Genomic DNA, 27366 nt, shown 5'->3' on the forward strand with positions numbered 1-27366 from the left:
CACTGAACCCCAACAAGGGCAAAGACGAATTCCCATAAGGCCCTTACCACTATACAATGTAAAAGAATGTAATTTACACTTTCCTCTTCACAACTACACAAAAAACAACGGTTAGGGAGCTGCCAACCCCTTTTTTGAAGCCTATCCAAGGTGAGAATCTTCCCCCACGCGGCTTCCCAAGCAAAAAAGGCCGCTTTGGTTGGGACCTTGTCCACCCAAGCGCATTTAGACAGAAAGGCGCATGCATTGATAACAGCTAGCCCGTTGTAGGCAGCCTTCACCCCATATTTTCCATGACCCCCCCCCCCCCCCTTTTCCAAAGCACAACGTCCTCCTCTAAAGATATCCTGAAGTCCCTGAGCATATTAAGCAATCCTTTAATCAAGTTCAGCTCCCAGTCATTAAAGTCTCTATGAAATCTAAGATTCCAACCTCCTTGACCACTGCTTGGGTCCCACATCTCATTGACCGTTGCATTCCTGTGGACCGCCAGCTCAAAAAGCTGGGGGAAAGATTGGGATAGCGCTGCGTTGCCACACCACTGGTCAGTCCAGAATTTAACTCTAGTCCCTTTCCCCACCTTAAACTTTATGTTATCCCAGCACCACTTAGCTTCCTTCAAAATCTCCTTCCAAACCCCCACTCCATAAGTCCCACGGGCTTCTTTAGTTCTCCACCCAAACTCTTCCTGACCATATTTCACCCCAATCACCAACTTCCAGAGATTATCCTTTTCAACGGCAAATCTCCATAACCATTTACCCAACAAAGCTTTGTTCAGGGGATCAATCTTCCGAATGCCAATGCCACCCTTCTCCTTTTGAGTGCACACCACCTCCCATTTAATTAAATGGACTTTCCTCTCCAAGCTCCCCCCTCCCCAAAGAAAATCTCTTTGTAATTTTTCGAGTCTATTTGCAACACTCTTAGGCATTCGAAAGAGGGACATATTGTAAATAGGCAAGCTGGCCATAGTACTCTTGATTAAGGTGATACGCCCTCCCTTCGAAATATATTGTCTTTTCCATTGGGCTAATCTTTTTCTCATCCTCTCTTCCACCCCATTCCAAATAGAGACAACAACTTTGTGGTGAGCTCCAAGGGGCAGCCCCAAGTAAACAGTGGGCAGCAATCCCACTTTACAACCAAGCTCCATAGCCATTTCCTCAATATCTTCCACCTCACCAACTGGAATTAAGACGCTTTTATCTAGATTAATTCTGAGACTGGAAGCCGCCTCAAACCAAGCCAAAATCCAGCTTAGAGCGGACAGTTGCTCTTTCCTAGCTTCACAAAAGATGATTGTGTCATTAGCAAAAAGAAGATGTGAAACTATCATATCCTCTTCCTTTCTCCCCCGAATTCTGCAACCTGACAAGAAGCCCCCATCAATCGCCCTTCTAATCAGATTACTAAGCACTTCCATGCCCAACACAAAGAGATACGGGGAAAGAGGATCTCCTTGCCTCAGCCCCTTGGAATTCGAGAAGAAGCCAACCGGCACCCCATTGATCATGATTGAAAATTTGGCGGTTGAGATGCACCACCAAATCCACTCTATCCACCGCGACCCAAAGCCCATTTTAACTAGAACTTTCATAAGAAAATTCCAATTAATGCTGTCATAGGCTTTTTCAATGACCAATTTATAGATTAGCCCTTTCTCGTTCCTTTTGTGCCAGAAATCAATCACCTCATTGGCAATAAGAGACGCATCCAAAATCTGTTTGCCCCTCACAAAGGCATTTTGGTCCCCGAAAACCACCTTATCTAACACCTTCTTTAGCCTATTCGCCAACACCTTAGCCAAAAGCTTGTACAAACCCCCTAACAAACTGATTGGCCGGAAATCACCCAAGTCTTCAGCCCCTCCTTTCTTAGGAATGAGGACTAAGAAAGTGGAATTGAGGCTTTTGGCAAAAGAACACTGGTCATAGAATTCTCTAAACAAGTCCATAATCTCCTCCTTCACTAGCTCCTAGCTTGATTGCCAAAAAGCAATTGTGAAGCCATCTGGGCTCGGAGCTTTATCACCATTCATATCCATTAGGGCAGCGTAAATTTCCTCTTCAGTAAACGGCATCTCCAAGACTTCAGCTTCATGGGAATTAAGGCGGTTAAGGTGCAACCCCTCAATATCCGCTCTTCAGCCTGGTTCTTCTGAAAGTAACTGCTGGAAAGCACTCACTATTCCCTCCCTCATCTCCTGGTCCTCAGTCATCCATACTCCATTAATTTTAATTCTATCCAGAGAGTTATTCCTTCTGTGAGCATTTGCCATCCTATGGAAAAATCCAGTATTTCTATCTCCCTCCTTAAGCCACAATTCCCTTGACAATTGTCTCCAGTGGGTCTCCTCCATTAAGACCCATTTTTTAAAGGAATCCTTGGCTTCTTTTTTTAGCTTAGTTTCTCCTTCAGACAAGCTCCTTTCCCTTTCCACCCCATCTCAAAATTCCACTTGTTGAAGGGCTGAGTTCTTATTGACTTTCAGCCTACCAAACACCTCCCTATTCCACACTTTAATTTTTTGCTTCAGCACCTTCATTTTAGTGGCTAGTCTGACATTGGCCCTCCCTCTCACTTCAACCCCCTGCCACTAGCCCCGAAGAAGATCCGTAAAACCATCAGCTTTAAGCCACATATTTTCAAACCTAAACGGGGAAGGACCCCTCCTTAACCCACCCCCCCATCAACAAGATAGGAAAATGATCTGAGGTAGGTCTGGGCAACCTACATTGCACGACCTCATTGAAATGATTAAGCCAACTCTGGGTCACCAGGAACCTATCCAATCTGGCCCAGGCCTGATTATTCGTCCCCCCATTCCAAGTAAGCACCCCCCCTTGCAATGGAAGGTCAATGAGCTCTAGCTCATCGACAACCTGAGCAAACCTTCTCATTGCACTCGTTAGTCTTCCCTGATTACTTCTTTCCCTCAGTGAAAGGATAACATTGAAGTCACCCCCTAGACACCATGGATCATCCCAAATGCCTCTAATTGCTCCTATCTCCTCCCACATCCACTCCCTTTCCTCTTTAGAGAAGGGCCCATACACCCCAGTAAACATCCAAACTAGCCCATCTTCCACGTTCCTCAGCCTACAAGAGATTGAGAAATTTCCCACTTCCATTTCAATTACTTCCAAGGTCCTCTTATCCCAACAGATCAGTAACCCTCCCGTAGACCCATGGGCATCCAGAGTACCTTAATCAAGAAATCTACCAATGCCTAAGCTTCTCACCAGCCCCTCTGTCATTGCCTGAACCTTGGTCTCCTGGAGACATAACAAATCCACTCTTTGATTCCTGATCATGGCCTTAATTACCTCTCTTTTTGAATTGTCGTTAACTCCCCGAACATTCCAACTCAAGATTCTTAGCTTCATTTAACTACCATAATCTGACACCCTCTTACTAGCATTCCACACTTCTGTTCTTCCCCCCCTCGTAGTTAATTGAGCATTCCAGTCTTTTCAATTCCCTTTCGAACTTGGATTTTTCTAGAAGGTTTTTGTTGTGGACTCTTTCCCTTCTCTTTTGGATTTTAACTAAAAAATCCAAAATTTCTTTCTCCAGACCTTCTGTCGAAAATCCCAAAAACTTACTAAATTTGGCCAACTCACTCTCCTCCCAACTTTCCTCCTCCCATCCCTTTCCATTTCGTGGCATAGATTGGGCTAAATACAACTCCTGTCCACAGATGTCCTTGCAGCCGTTAATACCCTCCGTCAAATCCCAGCGGCTTACATTCTCCTCTTCTAGGGGTCTCGGGGGGAGAAGCATGCGTAAGGGGATTTCTCTCAGGTGAGTCACCCTGTCATCCCCAGAAAGGTCGCAAAACTCCCCCAATGGAGTCCGACCAAAAAAGAAAGAAGAAGAAGGAGAGGATCCAGACGCCAATAAGCCACTCCCTTACCTCGACGCTTCCTTAATTCGGGCGTTGTCGGTCCTTGACTTCTCCGCGGAAAAGAGCTCCTCCTCAACTTGCCTCCGCCGGCCATCATTTTCCTAGAAAGGAAAGCCTTCAGCGTCTGGCTCCCTCAAATGACTTGGACCAGCCCATACTAGAGGCAGAGCCACTCCAGAGCAGCCCACCAAAGAATGGGAAGGGCCTCGGCATTCGTCCCTCCTAGTCGGCCCAGATGCCCTAATGGACTCCACGGTAAGCCTCTTGGAGCCCTTTAACGACGAAGGCCCAACAGGATACGGCCCGGCCTTAGGAGAAGAGTCGAGCCCATGATTCGACTCATGGTAGCTTAGCTTTAAAGGCGTATCAACAAAATTTATACCTTAAATACTATTACTAAAGTAGCCAAGCTACTATAGCATAGTGGTTCTAGGATCGTTCACTGGGAAGGGTTTTCGCAAACACGAGTGATATTCAAATTAGGAAAATAGGTGATTTTCTTATGGATGTTAGCTTTAAAAGAAGATGAAAATGTTTTAGAGAGATTTAAACTAATCTAAGCTAACATTAAAGACTAAAATGAAAGGGTGTAAAAACAAGTTTCTCAAAGATAGGATAGCTATGCTCTGGCTCTTATGCAAATTGGAAATCTCAGGATAGGCTCCTCGCGTTGGGGTTGCAACTATGGTGATGCTTGCTTCCCGAACCGGTATGGATTTAGCAAATCAAGTTTTAATCCTTTAAAATGACAAAACAGATGGTAGTGAATTTCATCAATGGTTATTCACCTTAGACTTCCTTTGAATGGCTCGTAAGAGATAACTAATGGTCTAAAGCCAAAAGCTTACCAAATATTGGCAACTCAAAGTCATTCTAGGTGATAAACTCACCTTTCAATGGCCATTGAAATTGGTTCTAATGGATTAATGCAAAACTTGGAATTGAAAACCTCACCTTCCAATAGCTCGTAGGAGATAACTAATGGATAGAAATCCAAAAGCTTATCAAGTATTGGCCGTTGGAAGTTGTCCAAAGGAAATAAAAACCCAACTTTACATTAATGAACCATTAATGAAAAACGACTACCTTACCTTCCGGGTGCGAGAAATTTCCATGGGATTGCATCCAAGCCATCACATAACATCCATGCTTTGAGAAACTTAAAGGTTTTAGCCAACCATCCTCTGAGGAAAAGTCCTCAGAGGCTGTTTGGCTACTAAGAAAATGAGAAAGAAAAGAGAAAAGAAGGAAAACAGAGCTTTATATAATTTTAATTTAATCTACAAAGGATCGATCACCCCATCCGTCCATTTTCCAAAATCCCCTTTTTGGAGGTGTTGTGCACCTCTATATATAGCAAAATTACAAGATAAAGCCTTATGATGGCTGAATACAAGGTTACAAAAGGAATTTACATGAGAAAATATCAAGCTAAAAATATCTCAAAAGTCGGTGGTGCGTGCGTGGAGAAACAGAGGAGATTTGGCATTTTCGCAATGTGAATTCTCCTTGCGAAATTTCGCAAGGAGAAATTCACCTTGCGAAATTTTCACAAGATTTGATGCAGTTGTCTTCCGAAGGCCATATCTTCCTCATTTCAGCTCCAAATTGTACACGGTTTGAAGCGTTGGATTCTTGACTTCCTGAGCTTTGAAATGGTATATAGCATGTAGAAAATGGACTTCGGGAAGTGCTCCAAAAGTTCGAGAGAAGACTGCAGCTGCTGTCCTCTATTTTCCTCTTCACTTTGCTTGTTTTTCCTCTTTGCATTCTCTTTGCTTGTGCTCGTGTTTCCACTTGAAATTCAAGCCTGTAAACTTCCAAAATCCTTGCTTTAACTTGTCCAATTAGCTCCTCCATCATTTGGCATGCTTGAATTGATTCATAAGCTGATAAAAACATGTAAACTTGCCACAAAATGGTTAAAACCAATTACTAAGGACCTTAATGAATTAATTGGGTTAAATGAATATGATTACTACACAAAGGTGCTTAAAACCATTATAATTAGGTCTACAAAATAGCACTTTTTGGTAGTAATCACACCCCCCAACCGACTCATTGCTAGTCCCTTAGCAATGGAGGAGATAAAAACTAAGTAAACTATAATAATATATATAAAAGGGATCATGCAAATCACTCCAAAAAATGATATGAGTGGCATGATGGACATCCATGGATCAATAAAGATGTGAAACTCAACCTATAATAAGAGTTGTCAAAGCATTCACTTGATCATAGAGTACAAAGAATGGATATTATGCAAGTTTAAGCATCAAAAGAATTTTCACTCTCAAAAGATCCAAATCAAATTCTTCCACTAAAAGCTAAGTGTTAATGTGATTAGCTTCCGAGTATAGTATGGATAACTATCATCTCCCCCAACCTAAGTCTTTCTTTAAGCTTAGCAAAATTAACCATCTCTTGATAGGCTAGGAACGCACCTCTTATTCACAATTCTTTCACTTACTAAACTTAACCAATTCACCCATGTAACAAGCAGAGGATCGGTGACTCCCAACCAATAAAGGCTTAGGGCACCAGGCTTTAAAGGCTTTCGCCACCCCTTCGGACCATGCTCAGGTTTCAAGGCAAGCAAAGAAGTTTATTCTATATATATATTTCTTTTTCTTTTTCTTTTTTTTTTCTTTTTCTTTTTTTTTTCTATTTTTTCAAAGACTCATTGGTCTTTATGAGGTGTCCCAACACTATTAAAGAGAGGTTAAAGGTGTCAAATTATGATTTCTCAAGCTTAGAGGGTGAGATAGTTTCACATCTTATAACCGGAATCTAATGTATGTGTGTGCGAATAGCTTAAGGTGGAAGAGATAAGTTTGCATGCAATGGGAGTTTCAACAATTCATCAACTTTTAGAAGAGCATAATACAAACTCTAAGACTCATGTAATCAAGTTGAAACTCGACTTCTCTCATTTAATTTTGAGAGTTAATCCTTAATATCCATGGAGTTTAAAGCAAAAATTTTAAAAATTTAAAAAGTAGCTAATTTAACTAAGTATGATAAAAATTTAAACTAATACTTACTTCCTCATCTCTCCCCCAACCGAGATGAACATTGTCCTCAATGTTTGAATCTAAAATAAGGAGGAAGGAAGTGGTACCTCATGTGATGTGGACTTGGAGTTGAGAAGGTTGAACCACCTTTTTCAAAATTCAAAAATTGAATGAGAGAGGAATTTATACTAAATATTTACAAAAATGATGAGTGGGCCCCACTTTGAGCAGCTGAGGACAAGGCTCAAAGGGTCCATGCCATGATGGTATACTCATATAAGTTGCAATGGCATTTGAATGTAGCTTGCAGGGGTGTTAAAATTGGAGATTTTTGACTTTGAAAACAATTTCGCAAGGTGAAATTCACCTTGCGAAATTTTCGCACTGGTTACTCTCCTTGCGAAATTTCGCAAGGAGAAATTCACCTTGCGAAATTTTCGCACTGGTTACTCCCCTTGCGAAAGTGCAATCCCGAGAGGTTGCATTTGGCATCTTGCCAAAATGTGCATTTCGCAATGTGAAATTCACCTTGCGAAATTTTCGCAATGTGAAATTCACCTTGCGAAAATTTTGCAACTTGCTTGTTGAGTTGCGAAATGGGCTTTTAAGGTTGGACTTAGATATATTTCTCCCCTATTTCACCTTTTTCTCCACATTTGTGAGCTTGTGAGCTTTCGTACCTGCATGAACACTTCAAAACTCATCTTAAAAACATATTAAAACTAAATTAAAGCTAAAAATTCAAACTAAAACATGCATAATTTTAAAAAAAAGCATAGAATTTAAATGAAGCTGATAGCATGTACCCCAAAAAGAAGATGAACTATTTAGCTCATCCTCACTCACACACCCACTTCATGCTGAAATCCCCCTGGATCCCAAACAAAATTGGCATCCTTCCCATTTGGTCCAAGGAAATTCGTTTCTCTTCTCTTCCCTGGAGAAGTGGATACTTTAAAGGGTTCAAGTAACCCTTTATCATCTTGAACCTTATGATTTTCAATGAAAGGTTGGTCCATAGAGTTGTCATAGCAATCCCCCACCAAAATGTCGATCATCAACACTTTCCTTGATCTTTTTGCATTGGTTCCTTGAAGGTTATGGTGGGGTTGAAGAGGAAGCTTCCTTTTCCCCCTTGCTATGTCGAGATTGGTGAGCTTCTCAATGGAGTCTTGAATTTTTTCTATCCTTAGTGATAGATCATTATAAACCTCCTCCATTCTTACATTTATTGAACTCTCCAAATTATCAATCTTTTCATTAAGATGAGAGTTGATCTTTTGTTGCTCACCTACAAAGTCCTCCATGACTTTGCTTATCTTCAAAATGGCTTGCTCCAATGAAGATGTACTCATTGATGGTTGAGGTTGAGGTTGGGTTGTAAGGTTGGGATGTTTATTCCAACTTGAGGTGTAGGATCTTTGGTAACCGCGCATTTCTCTCATAGTTGGAATGGTAGGGCACTCCCCTACCGTATGCTCATATGAATCATCTCCATTCAAAGCATACTTACTACCCCATTGGCTTTGTTGAACTTGCCTTTTCCCCAATTCAATCCGATCCCTCATGGATAGATATGCGAATTTGTCATTCGGTTGATGTTGAGGTTGGCTTGTAAGGTTGGGATGGTTTACATACTCAAATGAAGTTGGCATGGCTTGTGGTTGTGCTTCAGTATGCACATTTCTCAATTCAAACTCTTCTATCGTTCTAGCCATAGATGCTAGCTTTGCCTTCATGCTCATGTCTTCATTCAAAGCATTCTTACTACCCCATTGGCTTTGTTGAACCTGCCTTTTCCCTAATTCAATCCGATCCCTCATGGATAAATAAGCAACTTTGTCCTTCTCATGATCATAATGAGAGCTTTGATCTTCATGTGGAATTTCCATTTCTAAAAAATGATATTCAACTAAGGCTCTTTTCTTCAACTTGTACCAAGGTTCCCTCTTGGTCTCGAATCCAACAAGGAATGCACAAATTGAAATTAAAACAAAAATAAAAGAAAAGAGAATAAAAAATTTAACTAAATAAAAACTAAACTAATAAAAAAAAAAATTAGAAGAAAACTCACCAAACTTGTGATGAAGATCACAAGTTACCCTTAATGGTTGCTTCACTGTGCTTGTGGCACCTTCCCCGGCAACGGCGCCATTTGATGCTACTCATGGTAGCTTAGCTTTAAAGGCGTATCAACAAAATTTATACCTTAAATACTATTACTAAAGTAGCCAAGCTACTATAGCATAGTGGTTCTAGGATCGTTCACTGGGAAGGGTTTTCGCAAACACGAGTGATATTCAAATTAGGAAAATAGGTGATTTTCTTATGGATGTTAGCTTTAAAAGAAGATGAAAATGTTTTAGAGAGATTTAAACTAATCTAAGCTAACATTAAAGACTAAAATGAAAGGGTGTAAAAACAAGTTTCTCAAAGATAGGATAGCTATGCTCTGGCTCTTATGCAAATTGGAAATCTCAGGATAGGCTCCTCGCGTTGGGGTTGCAACTATGGTGATGCTTGCTTCCCGAACCGGTATGGATTTAGCAAATCAAGTTTTAATCCTTTAAAATGACAAAACAGATGGTAGTGAATTTCATCAATGGTTATTCACCTTAGACTTCCTTTGAATGGCTCGTAAGAGATAACTAATGGTCTAAAGCCAAAAGCTTACCAAATATTGGCAACTCAAAGTCATTCTAGGTGATAAACTCACCTTTCAATGGCCATTGAAATTGGTTCTAATGGATTAATGCAAAACTTGGAATTGAAAACCTCACCTTCCAATAGCTCGTAGGAGATAACTAATGGATAGAAATCCAAAAGCTTATCAAGTATTGGCCGTTGGAAGTTGTCCAAAGGAAATAAAAACCCAACTTTACATTAATGAACCATTAATGAAAAACGACTACCTTACCTTCCGGGTGCGAGAAATTTCCATGGGATTGCATCCAAGCCATCACATAACATCCATGCTTTGAGAAACTTAAAGGTTTTAGCCAACCATCCTCTGAGGAAAAGTCCTCAGAGGCTGTTTGGCTACTAAGAAAATGAGAAAGAAAAGAGAAAAGAAGGAAAACAGAGCTTTATATAATTTTAATTTAATCTACAAAGGATCGATCACCCCATCCGTCCATTTTCCAAAATCCCCTTTTTGGAGGTGTTGTGCACCTCTATATATAGCAAAATTACAAGATAAAGCCTTATGATGGCTGAATACAAGGTTACAAAAGGAATTTACATGAGAAAATATCAAGCTAAAAATATCTCAAAGTCGGTGGTGCGTGCGTGGAGAAACAGAGGAGATTTGGCATTTTCGCAATGTGAATTTCTCCTTGCGAAATTTCGCAAGGAGAAATTCACCTTGCGAAATTTTCACAAGATTTGATGCAGTTGTCTTCCGAAGGCCATATCTTCCTCATTTCAGCTCCAAATTGTACACGGTTTGAAGCGTTGGATTCTTGACTTCCTGAGCTTTGAAATGGTATATAGCATGTAGAAAATGGACTTCGGGAAGTGCTCCAAAAGTTCGAGAGAAGACTGCAGCTGCTGTCCTCTGTTTTCCTCTTCACTTTGCTTGTTTTTCCTCTTTGCATTCTCTTTGCTTGTGCTCGTGTTTCCACTTGAAATTCAAGCCTGTAAACTTCCAAAATCCTTGCTTTAACTTGTCCAATTAGCTCCTCCATCATTTGGCATGCTTGAATTGATTCATAAGCTGATAAAAACATGTAAACTTGCCACAAAATGGTTAAAACCAATTACTAAGGACCTTAATGAATTAATTGGGTTAAATGAATATGATTACTACACAAAGGTGCTTAAAACCATTATAATTAGGTCTACAAAATAGCACTTTTTGGTAGTAATCACCCACCGGACCCAAAGCCCAAGTCAGAGCTTCGATAGGCCCCAGTAGGGCCAAGCTTCCCTTGTAGGCCTTCCTGGTGTCAAAGGACAGTATGGCACGGATGTTGAAAAACCATCAACTTTTGACAAATCTCAGGATGTTGGGTCTTCTCCTTCATGGGCTGTGCTTGATGCACGCATCATGTCTTGGCTTCTTGGTTCAGTGGAGCCTCATATTGTCACCCACTTGCGGCCCCATCGCTCTGCTCAATCTATGTGGGCTTATTTGAAGAAAGTTTATCATCAGGATAACGATGCTCGTCGCTTTCAATTAGAACATGCGATTGCCACGTTTCAACATGGTAGTCTTTCCATCCAGGACTACTACTCAGCATTTTTGACTCTTTGGCATGAATATGCTGATTTGGTTACAACGGATGTTCCTATTGCTGCTCTTTCAACTATTCAGACTATTCACGCGACTACCCGGCGTGATCAGTTTCTTATGAAACTACGTCCGGAATATGAATCTGTCCGCTCCTCTTTACTGAATAGATCTCCTGTTCCCTCTCTTGATATTTGTTTTGGTGAGTTACTTCGCGAAGAGCAACGCCTTAGTACTCAAGCTATTTTGGAGCAATCTCATGGCAGTTCCGGGACGACAACTGTAGCTTATGCTGCCCAAGGCCGCGGACCACCTATGCATTCTAAAAACTTGCAGTGTTTTTGCTGCAAGGAATATGGGCATATTGCTGCCACTTGCCCTAAGAAGTTTTGTTCTTATTGCAAGAAGAAGGGTGGACTAAATTAAGGAAGGTGTGGACAGCAAGTGTGGGCTAAAATATGGAAGGTGTGGAGGGCTAAAATAAGGAAGGTGTGGAGGGCTAAAATAAGGAAGGTGTGGACAGCAAGTGTGGGCTAAAATATGGAAGGTGTGGAGGGCTAAAATAAGGAAGGTGTGAAGGGCTAAAATAAGGAAGGTGTGGACAGCAAAGCTGTCCTTTGACACCTGGTCCCCCAATAACGGCCCAAATGGGCCTTGAGACTGAGCCCAAAGGAGCCCCGGCCCACCTGTCTGCCCCCTCATCCCATCAGTAGACTACAGGTGAGTCTCGATCCTTGTGTCGTCCACCTCTTCCAGCACACGCTTGCCCGTGCGTGCAGAGACGTCACCCTCAACCTCTCCTTCAACACCGTTGTTCTTCCCCTTCCTCTCTGCCGGCAGCACTCTCATTACCGGCCTTACCTCCCACCATAGGATTAGCGAATAACACACCCCTTCGACCCCAATTTCTATCATGCTAGGGATCTCCTCGCCGGTTAGCTTCACCAGGATTCTTACCCACTGCAACTCTTCCAGCCTCTCCGTCTGAGTATCAATCACTAAGAAACCCCCACATTTCTCCCCTACCTTTCTGAGGGTGTCCTGATCCCATAAAGAAATGGGTAACCCCACAATTCTCACCCAAGCCTCATTCTTCTCCTTTCCTTCCAACAAACACCCCGTCCTAGGGTTCCATTTCTCTAGTCACAGAAATATCTTCCCTACCAAAATCCCTCCCAGATTTAGAGCTTTTTCGGCTTCAACAACCATCTCAAACTCCATCAGCACCTTTGCCCTTTCCAACTTAGCCAAACCTAAGTTGCCCTTCAACCCCCAAGATCGTGCCATTTGGTTCCCCCAACTTCTTAGATCATCCCCCTTCATTGACTTTGGATCCCACGATCCAACAAGGCATTGATCCAACAAGGCATTGATCCAACCTCTTTAGGTTTCGGCAAAGGTCCTTGTGGCTTACTTCCACCCTAGCCACTGACCTGCCATTGCGATTTTGCATCTTCACCACTTCCGCGAAACTTTTCCCCAAACTGGGCACCACCGGCATCGTCTCGTCCTTCTGACACTCCTTCCTCTCCGTAGCAACACCCAACGCCCTAAGTGTCTCCATCATAGCAATCCAACCCCCTTTCCCTCCTTTTCCTTTAGGGATAAAAATATTGAACCTCTTCTTCTCTAGATCCTTGACACCCAACCGGATGAAGCATCCTCCCTTATTTTCATCTCACGACAGTGAGTAGGTCCTCCCTCTTTCCCTCCAATTTCTAACCCATTTGCCTGTTCGTGTATCCTTAATGCGCAGAGCCAAACCTTCCACAACAAACCCTAGGCTGTCCGGACCCATCTTAATCCACGAGGACACCCCTCGTTTCCTTTCCACAATGATGACTTGCATTTTGCCCTTCTTCCTTTCTACCTCGATCTCGAAGGTCTTCGACTCCACCTCGAAGTTGCTCTTCCACCGGCTGTTCCGAGATTCCAGGCCCCCGATATTTTTCGCACCATCGCTCGCACACAGATCTGCTCGCTCTCCTCCCTCACTCTCACTCTCTCTCTCTCTCCAGCCCTCTCTCTCTCGCTCTCCTCCATTTTTCCCCCTATTCTTGGGCCTAGGTGTGCTTTAAGCACACCTTTTAAAACTATTGGCAAAACTGAGTCTTTTATGATCAGAAATTCGGAAATGATTGATTGTTCGGTTCTCTCACCTTGTGGCAGATTAGTAGCAGGATGAAAAGGAAAAGATGATGACTCTGAAGTTAATGGACTCAAGGGACGATAAGTTAATGAACTGATTCAATGAGTTTTCCTAGTTGTTGATCCTGCACAACTTTGATGAACTGATTCATGGAGGTTTCCAAAGTGTAGTCCCATGTGTAACTTGGTTGATTTGATGATGCAATACCAAAAGATTCAGAATGCTTACTAGTTCAAGGGAAAAACAGGGGGAAAAGCTTTTTGCATTGTCTAGTAATTTGATGCTTTGATTAGTAGTGAATTATTGTTTTTCTTTTCAATGTGCATTCTAGTTATTTTGATTAGTTGTTTTATTTTGATTAGTTGTTTTATTTTGATTAGTTGTTTGTGATTGCTACTCATTACATGGATTTGCCATAAGATTGGCTTAATTGAAAAATGTTTATTCTGCTAGGTTTAATGTTTTGACTCATTTTTTTTCCTATTTTCATGCCATCTAAAGCACCCGCTTATGTGTTCATTTGTAATATCTTGCAGTGCTCTGAGGGACCGTCGATTCCCTCCTATACAGGCTAAAGAATTGCCTTACCTGGAATGTACAGTTTCCATTCTGACTGATTATGAAACTGGGCTCAACTACCTTGATTGGGAGGTATGGGTTTGTTCCTTGTTTTAATATTTGGAACTCGCAATGCATGTTGGTTCCATCTATTATACTGTGTTGATCAGCTGCCTGATGAATTATCTCAGCCTCAAATATTCAACAGCTTGATCCTAATAATTGGTGCATTAACATGGTGTGTTCCTAGGACAGGCTCATTGCAACAGTGAGTTTGCTTGAAATTATTGAACTTGTAACATGATGGAGAAGTTGTTTTAAAAGTTTTGAAAGAAAATGATTCCCTAGAAGTTGCTTTCAAATGCACGATAATAATGTTTGGATGGTCAGGGTTATCAGGGTGGGCTGATGGCTTTGAATCTTGGTGGGAATTAGATCAGTAAGCTCTTCTACATTGTGCACCATGGAATCGGAGATATAGTTTTTGTTTCTTTCTTCTTTCTCTTGCCTGTTTCTTTGGTTAAGTGCAGTCATTATGTTTATCCACCCGCAATTATGGAATTGGCCAGTCAGATGCTGAATGGAATATCATCTATGGGATAAATTGTCTTCTTGCACATTGGAAAATAGCTCCTAAATTTAGCATGAATGAATTCTGGATAGTGGATTTTTTACTGCTCTTCTTTCCCACTGTCATAATTTATTAATTTCTTTTTGCAGATTGGAAAGCATGGTATAATTATTGAGTTTACTGATCCTGACTATAATACAAGGCGAAGTGCCACATATTTGCCCGAGGTGGCTGCCCATGAAGGTTAGCTTTGTTCCATATCCTCTATACTTTTACTTTTCTATACTGCAAACCTTAATAGCATGCTCTCATCTAGGAGAGTGGAATTGCTCTTTGCTCTCTTCTTTTTTATTGGTAGTTCTTTTATCCTTTATACTTCAACCTTCTTACTGTGATCCATACCAAATAAAATGCTATGTGAAATTGAAGAGTGGGATTGCCTTATCTTTTCTTTCTTTTTATTTGAAGTTCATCGTGTGTATAATGGGGTCAGTTCTTGGTCTTAGGCATGCTTAGTGGTTTTGGTTGGTTATGTTTGTGGATAAGGGGCTGAGTGGGCAAATACCCTTTTTAAATTAATTTCATTATGTATAATTGAAACATGAAAAGTATAAATTTGGGCTTCAGCAGAGTTTAGAACTTACTTTATTTGTATATTGTAATGTGAAAATTTGAGGAGTACCAAGTTTAAAGAATCTGCCAAGTCAAAGTTGCTCTAGTTTCTGGGCACATTCATGGAGTTGGGAGGGATTTGTTGTCCTGAAGGATGGACTTTGAAGTGTGTAAAGCTTTTGTGGTAGTAAAACCATTTAACTGCTTCTGTGTAGGCATGCTGTTTTGTCTGATCAAACTAAGTTCCAATGTGGGCATACTTTGGATTCAGGTTGGACAAAGATGGAGGCAATTGATTCACTGATGCGGAAGGCAGGTTATAATGGCACCATCACTGAGACCCAACGCAAGCGTATACGACTGACCCGTTACCAGAGTACATTATTTACCATGCACTACAGTGAGTATGCCTCCTATGTCAAAACTACCAGAGGCGCGGCTCCTACAATTGCAGGGGTCAAACCCGGGAACTAATTGATAGTTCCAAACAGCTTTCATTCAGGCCAAAAACTAGCTTGGTCTAAAACTAAAAGAACTACATTAAAAGCAACTGGTTTGGAATGGGTTTGCTAATCTTCAAACCCAGATTGCTTCATTAATCATTGTGACCTGTCTCTAAATTATTCTTCAAATTCCTTTGATTTTGAAGAGAACCCTGAAACATTCCTGTTGTGAATCTAAGTTGATGTTCCGGTGTTGTTCCTAAGTTGGCAGCTTCTCTGGAAAAGCTGTACTGGTGTAAAACTTCTATCCTATAATCTATACTTATCATGCTGTGTGCTTATTTAGCTTTGCTTTCTTCACCCCTTTTTTTCTGCCGTATAAATGTTTGATTTGTGATCTCTATGTTTGGCATGGGCAATATAAATGGGAAAGGGCATGGGAATCAGAATGCAAATGGGGTGAGTCATGGTACCATGTGTGGGAGAGATTAAATTCAGATCTTAAAAAGAGTGAGTTTTGATTTTCATAAGAATATATATATATATATATATATATATATATATATATATATATATATTATTTTCATATTTATCAAGTCATTCAAATATGGCAATGAATGACTCCTGGGTAAACGTTCCAACTGTGATCTTTGAATGGTTAAGGAAATGACTCCAGAACTTCAACTTGGGTTTCTCAACTACTTAATGTGGTTTGTTTTTGCTATTTTGGTTCCTTGATTGCTATTTTTCCATCCCTCCCATGTTATGAACTCAAAAAGCATATTTGAGTTTAACGAAACTTTCCAAAAAGGTTAAAGTTGATTACATGTTTCATAAAAGCATTTTCAAAAACATCCATTTAGGATTTGATTTCAGGCCTTCTAACAACAATGATTGTTACATGAGAGTTATTTTGACATGGATGATTGCCATGTAGGGGTGGTATTTCAAAATGTTTTTAAAAAATCAAAAGCATTTTCTCTACCAATCTTTTAAATTACCTAACATGCACTCAAATAATATGTGAAATACCATGTTAACCCTTTTATATATTTGAAATGCCCCTCAAATGATTTATGAAATATGAGTTTTGTACTCAATATGAATGTCATATTGTAATGGTTTAAGATCATAAGAACCGACTAATTTGAAGGGTAAAGCATACATTATATATGCCTATTGGAACATTTTATAATTGACGTTTACTTGAATTTATTTATAATATTAAAATAATATTATTATTAATGATTAGTGTAGATGATAAAAGAATTTATTTAATTAAAGATTGTTTTTGTATCAAAATAGAAAAATAGTTAAAAATTAAGTAATACCAAATACCTTTCAACACTTGGAAACCACAGTTGACATTTCCCTTTTAACTCTTAGCTTTTACTTCTTTAACTCATGTGTAACAACCGACACCTATTGTGATAATGTCATCATGTTGATTATAATCATGTGGGACCAAGGCCTCATGTAATGATACCTTGCATTGAACAGTGTCTATGGCATGCAACACATGTTCAACACAAGGTGATAAAGAGAGATACATGTGAGACAAAGTAGCATGGCAGTGCAAGGGGATGAGCGTTATGGGTGCTAGGTGGTGACTTGATAGTGGTTTGAGGATGGCAACATGTAGGCATACACACACAAGGTGCCACATGAATGGCTTGGCTCAATGAAAATTCAAGCCTGAGATTTCCTTGAATTGAGATTTTTCCTTCAAAGGGAATATATATATATATATATTCCTTTGCTTAGAAACTCCTCTTTATAATTATGGAAAATCCATTCTACCTATGGAAGCACTTATGATGTCCTATCTCATTAGAATGGGAAATTCTTAAAAAGCTCTTTAGGAAAAGGGCTCTCCTAGGGTGGTTGTAGAACGTGGGTAACAAAGTCGCACTAAGAGCACAACATGGGACCTCGTATATGAGCAAGGTGTGACATGGTAAACCTTGCTAGCATGCACACTATGAACTTGCATTTTTAGTGCGTCTAATTGATGATGAACCATTTTATTTGATTGTTTATTTTGAAAATAATTTTTTGTGACTTTGATGATGTTGCTTATTTTATTTTATTTTTTAAGGTATAACAAAATAAGAAAAAAAAACTCTTAAGTAACTCACGAAAATGGAAAGACTAAGTCTACAAACAATGATAGGTTTGGGTATCAGATTATCTAGTGGAAAGGTGTTATGCACCTTATTGAGTTTGAAGATACATAGACTTCTATTAAGTGAATTAAGGGAACTTTGACATTTCATTAATTAATTTACGGATATAAAGACAAAATAAAGTAATAATACAACAATGAAACATATACTCAAGACAGACCATGGTGGATTACAACTTTACAAAAAAGCCACATGAATTTCAAGGTGATATTAGAATTTCGATTTAGGCATTAAGAAATTGATCCCAAATCATAACATGAACTATGCATTTCAAGATGGTTTCGGAATTATGATATGGAATTTTGATAACCAATACCAAATTTAATATCAATTTATGCCTCAGACACTTCCAAATTTGATATCAATGATGCTTAAAGGATAACACTACCAAGAAAGAACTCCTTGTTGTGGTATATGCCATGGACAAATTTAGATCCTATCTATTGGAAACTTAGAGGGTGTTGGTAAATCAACTTAATGACTTAAAATGACTTAATGACTTAGTGACTTGGTTTATATCGATCTCAATTTTTTTTTTGTAAACATAATTTTAGATTTAATTAAGAATAATTAACTATTTTGACTTAACACTTAAAGTTAGTTTTGACTTTAAGTTGTGATATTATGTTATTTTAATAAAGATGCTTAATTTATTTAATAACTTAAATTAAGTCATTAAGTTACTTTGTGTCATTAAGTCGATTTACCAAACACTTTCTTACATAGTGATTTTCAATGGCTACTCAACTCTTAAATATTTTCTTTGGAAGATGGACAAAGTTGAGACTTATAACATGGATTTTCTTTTGCAAGAGTTTAATATTGAGATTAGAGCCAAGAAAGGAGTTAAGAATGCAATAGATTATCTCCTGTTTAGAATTGTCACTGAACTTAAAGAGGAAGAGTAGATAAATGATAAGTTTCCATAACCATCCTTGATGGTTGAGGGAAAAGCTCCATAGTATGCACATACAGTCAATTGCCTTCCTACTAGTCAAATGCCTTCAGAATGGAAGATAGAAGATAGAATTTTTTTTCTTGTTAAAGGTGAAGCACTACATATGGGATGATTTGTACACTATAGTGATTAGATTATCAAAAAAAAAATATTCAAGAAAAAGATATTGAAGATGTCCTTAAAATGTGATGATGCGTGTGGTGACCATTTTGCTTGAAAGAAAACTACTAAAAAAATAATTCATTCTAGGCTGTATTGGAATTCTCTAATGAAGGACACTTCGAAATATACAAATAGTTGTGAAAAATGCCAGAATTTAGGGAAATAACAAACTTCATCTTTTCCTTAGAAGGTTAAGCTCTAAATGGATTGATCCACATGTAGTAAAGGCAATGCACCATTCTAAAGTAATAACAATTATGGGTCAAAGATCAAGGAACGAATTTAAGGTGAGTATGATGTGATTGGAAGAGTTTATTGATAGGATTCCAACTCAAGGAGAGGTGATTCCATTGTTTGCTATTGTTGAGGAAGAATGAGAAGGTGAGTACGTTTCTTGTACATTAGTAGAGTAGCATTATTTTCTTTGTAGTTTTTGATAAGACAATGAGTTTACAATATATGTTGGTAATTTTGTTCTAATTATTTTTTGGCTTAGAAAATTTTTAGATAGTGACTTGCTTTTCATCGAAGATTCAAGGTTGTTGTTTACTCAATCAGAAAGTTGCACGGAAGTCTAAAAATGATTGAGTAAAGATAAGTTAGTTTTTTTGATAAGGTAGGGTTGAATTGGAAGTTTTAATCGAGTTAAAATGTCTTAACTAATTTCAAAAGAAAAATCTTTCCAAATAATAAAAATAATTTGAAAAGGAATTTTAAATCAAGAATTTTAATTTGGAAAGGAATTTTAAATTGAGAATTAAAAAAAAATCTTTCCAAATAATAAAAAAAGTTTGGAAATGACTTTTAAATTGAGAATTTAAAATTAAGAATTTTAAAAAGATTTTTTTTTCAAATATTTTTAAATTTAAAGTACGAAATCTTTTCAAATTCTTTTAAACCTCTTATGTTTCTAAATTGCTTTTAGTAAAATATGATTTCTAAATTGATTCCAATTCCACTAATTTTTTTTTTCTTATACATACCCTACCTAAATGTGTTTTTGGGGGAACACATTGAGAGATACTGAACATAACTTACCATATCATTCCCAATCTCTCAAGAAGAATTCAAAGTGTTGAATCTTGGGTTGTTTGAAAACTTGCATCCTTTTAGCAAGGTTGAGGAGTATTCACTGGAGCACATGGAGATTATTGTGTCGTAGACATGAATTAAGTTATAAGTTTTAAAGAGTAAGTCTTTAAAGCTTAGAAGTAGGGTAATTTTTTGTAACTTGATCTCATACAGTGAATTTAGATTTGAGGTCTTAGACCCCGTGTTTTTTTATCTCCATAGTTAGTGTGGGGGTTTTTCACATAAAAATCCTTGTGTCCTTTGCATATTTGTTTGATTTTGGATATTCTATTTATCTTTGATATCTCACAGGTTAAAATTTGTTTATAATATTTAAAGCTTATATTGTAATCTTTTTAAATACACTTATTCACCTCTTTCGGGTGTTATCCTATTGAACATTGGTTTTTCAATTTGTATAAGAGAGGGATAAAAACCAAAATTTTATTGATCTTGCAACTTTAATATGAAACAACCAAGATTTGAGGCTCCTCTAAATAGTCCACCATACTTTGATGGGAGTAACTATCCCCATTGGAATGTTCGAATGAATTTTTTTATTAAAATGCAAGTTGAAAGGGTTTGGAATTTAGTGGAATATGGATAGGGATCCCCATTGAAACTGGATGTGAATGGCACATCAACTGTTGAGTTAAAACCCAAACAAGAATGGGATGAATTATATAATGATGGAAGTGAAGCTAATGCTAGGGCTCTCTTTAGCATATTTAATAGGGTAAGTCCTAATGAGTTTCAAAAGATAGCTAATTGTACTTGTGCTAAAGAAGTCGAGGATATTCTCAAGGTCACTCATGAAGGAACTTCTATTGTGAAAGTGCCAAAGTTACAAATGCTCACTTCTAAATTTGAAAGTCTTAGAAAGCAAGAGAATTATAACTTTTCTTCTTTTTATTCTAAATTGAGTGATATTGTGAACTCTTTTTTTAACCTTGAAGAACGAATTCCTAATTCTAAAGTAGTTAGAAAAATCCCAAGATCCCTTCCAGAAAGAATTAGGCCTAAGGTCACTGCTATAGAGGAAAGTAAGGACATTTATCTAGCTATTCCTTATGAACTAACCTAGCAAATGGAATGAGTGGTATATCAAGGTGGTATTAGACGAATCAAAAGACCAAGTGTCTAATACTTGAATCTTTGGATAATGTGTTGCAATAGCAACATATGTCTATGACTAAAGACTTTGATATTTTCTTTCTAGTTTGCAATGGTTATTTGGTGATAAGGGTAGGTCATCTTTGACAAGCTACTCTTAGGCCTGTTATGAACACCAGTATTCATATGATCTTAGAGACCTTTCCATTTTCTTTCGAGATGGCTAAGAGGATTCTCAAAGATTATAGGGTGTTCATATGGAAGTCAAAGGTTCTTCAGGTTTTTCTACTAAGAAGAAGAAGAATAACACCAAATAAGGAAAGTTAAAGAAAAGGAATAAGAGAGCAAACTCAGGGGCAAGTGATTCCTTTGTGACCTTTTAGAGCACTAGAAAAGGAATGCCCATTGTACCTAAAGAAAAAAAAGGAAAGTATACATCATTTTCTCATTATTGAATATTTAGTGGTGGATTTCACTATTTATGGTGAATAGATTCCAAGCTCACTATCTACAAGTCCTTATAGGATATTCAACAAGTAAGAAGGTTAAATGATGGAATTATACTTAGCTTCAAATGCAAGGTTAGTTATGGAGGTTAGTGGAAGGTAATATGTTTTTTTATTTTATATGTATTCCATTATCACTTTGCCAAGTGATGAGAATAGTCAGACTCAGGATTAAACCTAGCACTAATTAAACATTTTGTTTCTAAATCTAGGTCATATTAATCTAAATAGGATCCAAAGACTAGTAAATTTTGGACTCTTTGATTCCAAAAGATCTTCCAGTTTATGAATCCTATATAGATGGTAAAATGACCAAGAGAACTAGAGCCAAACAATGTTTGGAGTTAGTGTATATTGAAATGTATGGAACGTTTAATGTCCATGCATAGGGAGGGTATGGGTATTTCATCACTTTTAGTGATGATTACTCTAAGTTTGGATACATACATAAGAAATTTGATGCCTTGGATACATTCATTGAATTTAAGGCGAGATCGGATAACCTATTGGGTATACATACCAAGTCACTTCATTTATATCAAGGTGATATGTCTAATAAGTTTGATTCTTTCCATTAGAGCACAAGATTATTTCCCAGTTATGTGCACCAGGGTTTCCATTGCAATATGGAGAGATGGAAAAAAGATATCAAACTTGAATGGACATAGTGAGATCATGGACAAGTCTCTTATCTTTTACTAGATTATTTTAAGGATATGCCTTGTAGACTGTGTAATACCTTTTTTTTCTTAAGAGGTATATTCGTTTATAGGATATTTAAGAGGATTTTTATGTTATTACCTTTATAGTTAGGATCATCAGAAGATATTTGTTGACACAAATGTCAGATTTTTTATTGAAACTATACAATAAGGAATATGGCAAAAAGTGATATACATTGGGGGATATGATAGAAGATAATCCCATATTGCATAGGATACTATGGATCCGAAAGGTTAAATACATTCCTATGACTTTTAGTACACCAGTGCCTCATCATAGTGGGAGGTTTATATCCCACATATTATGATGAAGCAATAAGCAATGTTTTTTCTCACTTAAAGCAAGGAGTTACAAAGAGTAGTTAGAATCTTTGCATTCTAACATAGTTTGGGTTCCTGTAGAAGCACCTAAAGGGATAAAACCCATAGGTGTAAGTTAGTCTACATGAGGAACGTAGGAGTAAATGGAAAACTTGAGTTTTATGTGGCTAAGATTGTAGCTAAAGGTTATAGTTTGAAACTTTGTTTCAACTATGGAAAACCTTTTAAACAGTGGTCATGCTCAAATCCATTAGATTACTCCTATTTATTGCAGTGTGTCTCATTTATTAGATAAAACAACCAAACATTTTCATAGCAAAGGGCCTTGTGTGTATAAGAAGGCACAGGAAAGTGTGGTGATGCTCTTAGATCTTATAGGTAAATGACAATATACTTATTAGATATGATGTAGGGATATTGTCATTAGTCAAGATCTAATAGTCTATTCAATTATAGATGAAAATATAGGAGAATGCGCAATATATTCTTGGGGTTAAAGTCCTTTAGGACTGCAAGAATGGGAAAATTGTGTCATGTCACCTACATTGTTGAGCATTTGATCAAGTACATGATGTAAAACTCCAAGAGGGGTTTGTTACTCTTTGGATTTGGAGTTGTCTTTCTTATGATCATTGTCCTTGGACATCTATGGAGAAAGACCCCATTAAGGTGGTATCCAATGTCTTTACAATGGATAACTTTAAGTATGCGATGCTATATGCTAGACTAGATATTTGCTTTGTTGTAGGAATAATGAGTAGATATTAGTTCATTTCCTTATTAGAGCTTTGGGCAGATGTCAAACATATACTCAAGTATCCTTGGAAAATAAAAGATTATATGTTTGCGAGTCTTTGTGTTGAATTGGTACTCCTTTCATACTAGGAAATTAGACTTTTAGTTTGATGAGGACTCTCGCAGGTCTACCTCTAGGTATGTGTACACTCTAAGTTGTTTTTATTGCTTCTATATCAACAAAGGAAGCCTTTTGCCTTATGGGTAGTTCCATTGGCTATATCGTCTAAGATCCTATTATGTGATAGCAATAGGATGGTGGCATGATCTAAAGAACAAAAGTGCCTGATTACTACTCAAGCAGTGCTATTTTATAGCTTGTAATTAACTCTTTTAAACACTTTTGAGTATTAGTTATTAACTTTTAACTCAATTGGCATGTTAAGGACCCTTGCAATCGTTTCTAATCATATTGTGTTAAGTTTTGGTGTTTTTGATAGCTTTTTGATCACCAAAACAATCTAAGATGAGGGAGAGCTTTATATAATCCATGGAAAAGCAAATGAAAGCTCATTTAAATGAAGAATTCAAGCTTTGGAGCTTCGTAGTTCTTTTTCAAAGCCAATTAAGAATGCAAGGAGGAAAAAGAGAGAAATCTAACATGAAGAATTCAAGAGGACAGAAACTGTTGGACACATTTAGAGTACTTCCTGGAGTCCATTTCATGCATACTATATCTCGTTTCGAAGCTTGGGAAGTCAGGAGTCTAACGCTTCAAACGGTGCACAAATTGGAGTTGAAACAAAGAAGTTATGGCCATTTGAAGACAACCACGCAAAGCTGAGCGGAAATTTCACAACCCAAAGCCGCGAAATGAGCTGTGAAACCCACCTTTGGCACACGAGTGCCATTTCGCAGCCCATGCCTCCATCTTTGCAGCTGTGAACCACGTTGCGAAATCACCTCCAAGCTACGAATCAAGTTGCAAATCATCTTCAAGTTGCGGAATCACCTCCAAGTTGCAAAACCAAAGTTCAAACTTGCAAAATGGATAATTCAAAATGTGAATCAACGCGCGCAATCCACTTGTGCAATCTCAGATATTTGCCACCAACTAAGTTAGATTTTTTTCTCTCAAGATATTTTGTGTAAATTTCTATTTTCTCCTTGTAATCAGTCAAAGATATTATTGGGATATTTCTTAGAAAATATCTTCTCTATATATATCTTTGAACCAATGTAAAGAAAAAAGGAGATATCATAGATGTAATCCGACGAGAGGAAGAAATATATTTTACAGAGCACTTGCTCTATTTTTCCTTCATATTTTCTCGTTATTTTTATTTCTAGCAAATCAAACTCTGAGGATGTTTCTTAAGAGGATGAGTGGCTAGGCTCTTTGTCTCTTGGAGTGAAGAAAGTTGGGTAAGTTTCCACATGCATAAATTGGAAGTTTTGTTGTTTTAGTTTTTAATGAGAGAAAGTGTAACCCGTTAATGGTTTTTATCTTTTTAGTTAACTTAAAACGCCTTTAAATCACCTGGGCCAACACTTGGTAAGGCAAGTGATCTCCGTCCATTGAGATGCACTAGTTTACCTCTTGCGAGCCTTTGGGAGGTGATTTAAAGGTAGAATTTTCTAGAATAGCCAACACTTGGTAAGCTTTTGGACTCCAAGGAGACATCCATTAGTTATCTCTTGCGAGCTTGAGAAGGGAAACCCAAGGTTAAGGATCACCTTGAATGACAAATGCTAGGTGAGAGGCACGAGCCATTGCAAGGTGCATCAATGAGAAGGATTTAGTGTTTGAACCCATTAACGGGAAGCATCTGTACCACACCGGTTCGGGAAATAACTATATGTTAAATCCCCAATGTGAGGAAAAGAAATAAGTGACCGGAACTCTCTTTTTGTATTAGGAAACTGAGCCTAGTAATCTGAAACTCCAAGAAATGCTTTTCTTTCTAAGTAATTCCATTACTTTATTTTAGTTAGCTTAAAACCAACCTTTTCAAACATCTTTATGTTTTCTTTTAAAGCTAACCTTGAAATGAAAAAACACCAATTCATCTTTGAATTAATATCAATTGTGAAGTGAAAACTCATCCCAGTGAACAATCCTAGAGCCACTATGCTATGCTAGCTGAGGCTATCCTAGTACATGGTGTAATAGGTTATAAATTTTGTTGATTACTCCCGTCTAAGGACCACAATCAAGGAACACCAGCTGGGCACGAATCAAATGGCACCTTTGTCGGGGACCATTGAGAGGACATGAATCAGTTGATACACCAATTGGGAACGAATCAGTGTCACTAGAAGAGAAAACACATAAGGAAGAAGTGTTTACCTTATTATGAAATAGTATAAAGGCGATAAAACTATGAAACAAAATTTTTATGCAGTGCCCAATTTGCTTTTAGGGCTAGTGGGAGTTTGTTGGGATTGAGCCCCTAAAAGTAAGACATAATGTAACAAAGATAGACCTAATTGTCCTCTTGCTATCCCTTTGGTGTATTAACATTGATTTGAGCATTCGGCTCATGTCTTACATTGTACATGACTTGGGTGCATTAAGAGTTGTATAGAAGATATAAGTCATGGGTTCCTTGTAAGTATATAAGTTGTTCACAGTTGGTTCATGGATTTGGGCAATCTAATAGTGACTGTAGTGCACCACCTCCTAATTGGAGGGATGACTTATCTTGGTTTTCGGGAGAGGTTTCCCATGGTGAGTGCACTAGTGTATGTGATGCACACTGGATAGAACCCACGGTGAATTTGATGCAAGGTTAACAAATGTCATGATTTACCAAGCTACTATATTGCATGGACTCTCAACCTTGAGAGGATATTGAGTTTGTGCTAAAATCAACAGGAGGCTTTGACCTATGAGTGAATCCTTAAAGTGGTCATATTTCCCTATGGATTGGGTCATTATTGATAGAGGCTAGTAGCAATAGGTATTCTCAATAGAGGCACCATGATATCTTATGAGATTGAGACATTGTATCTCCTTAGGTGATCGAAAGGACATATGATCATGAAATCTTTGGCCATAGTGATTCCTTTAATGGAATTTGACATATGCTCATTGGAGCTAGATTATGTCAGTTGATCACATAATAAGTGAGATTTGTAACTCAAGGATTTAAGAGGTAATCTTGATAGGTGACAGTACTACCTTGTTAGATTACAAACATCAGTTCATGGGGAGTTTGCATGCAGTGGATAGTAGGTCACAAACCTGAGCACTTGGTGCCTTGTTATAATATACATAGTGTACTGAAGTGTAGTTGACTCTCTATAGTAGAATGTTAAGTCAATTTCAGAATTTGATTATGAGGAAGCTAGTACTCCTATGGCTTCTAGTGGTCCCTACTCTGAGCTCATATTCCTTTGTGGAATGGTTTTTGAGGGTTGGATGGGTTTTTATTTCACTTTTGTGCATAAGGGAATTTTGAAATTTGACCAGGAACTTTATCGTAAAGAAGTTGCTAGGATGATTATTATTGATGAATTGCCATTTAATTTTGTGGAGAATGAGGGCCTCAGGAGATTTTGTAGTGTGTTGTAACCAAAATTTCAATTGGTATCCTGAACTACAATAACCAAAGATTGTGTTGAGATATATTTAAATGAGAAACAAAAGTTGAATGAGATTTCTAAGACAAGTTGCTAGGATGATTATTGTTAATGAATTTCCATTTAATTTTGTGGAGAATGAGGGCTTTAGGAGATTTTGTAGTGTGTTGTAATCAAAATTTCAATTGGTATCCCGAACTATAGTAACCAAAGATTGTGTTGAGATATATTTAAATGAGAAACAAAAGTTGAATGAGATTGTTAGGAACTCAGTTTCACGAGTATCACTCACCATTGATTTGTGGACTTCTATCCAAAATCTTGGATATATGTGTCTCACATCACAGTTTATTGATAAGGATTGGAAACTACAAAAAAAGATCATTAACTTTTGTGTTGTTTTAACTTCTCATCATGGTGAAGTTATTGCTCAAGCCATAGAGACATGATTGTTAGGATGAGGCATTGACAAACTTTGCATATTGACAATAGATAATGCAAGTTCTAATGATATGACAA

At 37.9% G+C, this 27366-nt stretch overlaps 1 protein-coding gene across 1 annotated transcript in view; it reads left to right on the top strand.

Annotated features, from left to right (window-relative positions):
* Positions 1-15837, top strand: part of LOC117928171 (uncharacterized protein At2g38710-like) — a 50090-nt gene extending 34253 nt beyond the window's left edge. The window contains exons 3-5 of the mRNA XM_034848055.1: positions 13841-13955; positions 14583-14676; positions 15317-15837. Coding sequence (XP_034703946.1) covers positions 13841-13955; positions 14583-14676; positions 15317-15519 — 412 coding nt within the window. The 3' untranslated portion in view covers positions 15520-15837. The remainder of the gene's footprint in view (positions 1-13840; positions 13956-14582; positions 14677-15316) is intronic.
* Positions 15838-27366: the final 11529 nt, after the last annotated feature.

Source organism: Vitis riparia, chromosome 13, assembly GCF_004353265.1.
Source record: "Vitis riparia cultivar Riparia Gloire de Montpellier isolate 1030 chromosome 13, EGFV_Vit.rip_1.0, whole genome shotgun sequence".
NCBI lineage: Eukaryota > Viridiplantae > Streptophyta > Magnoliopsida > Vitales > Vitaceae > Vitis > Vitis riparia.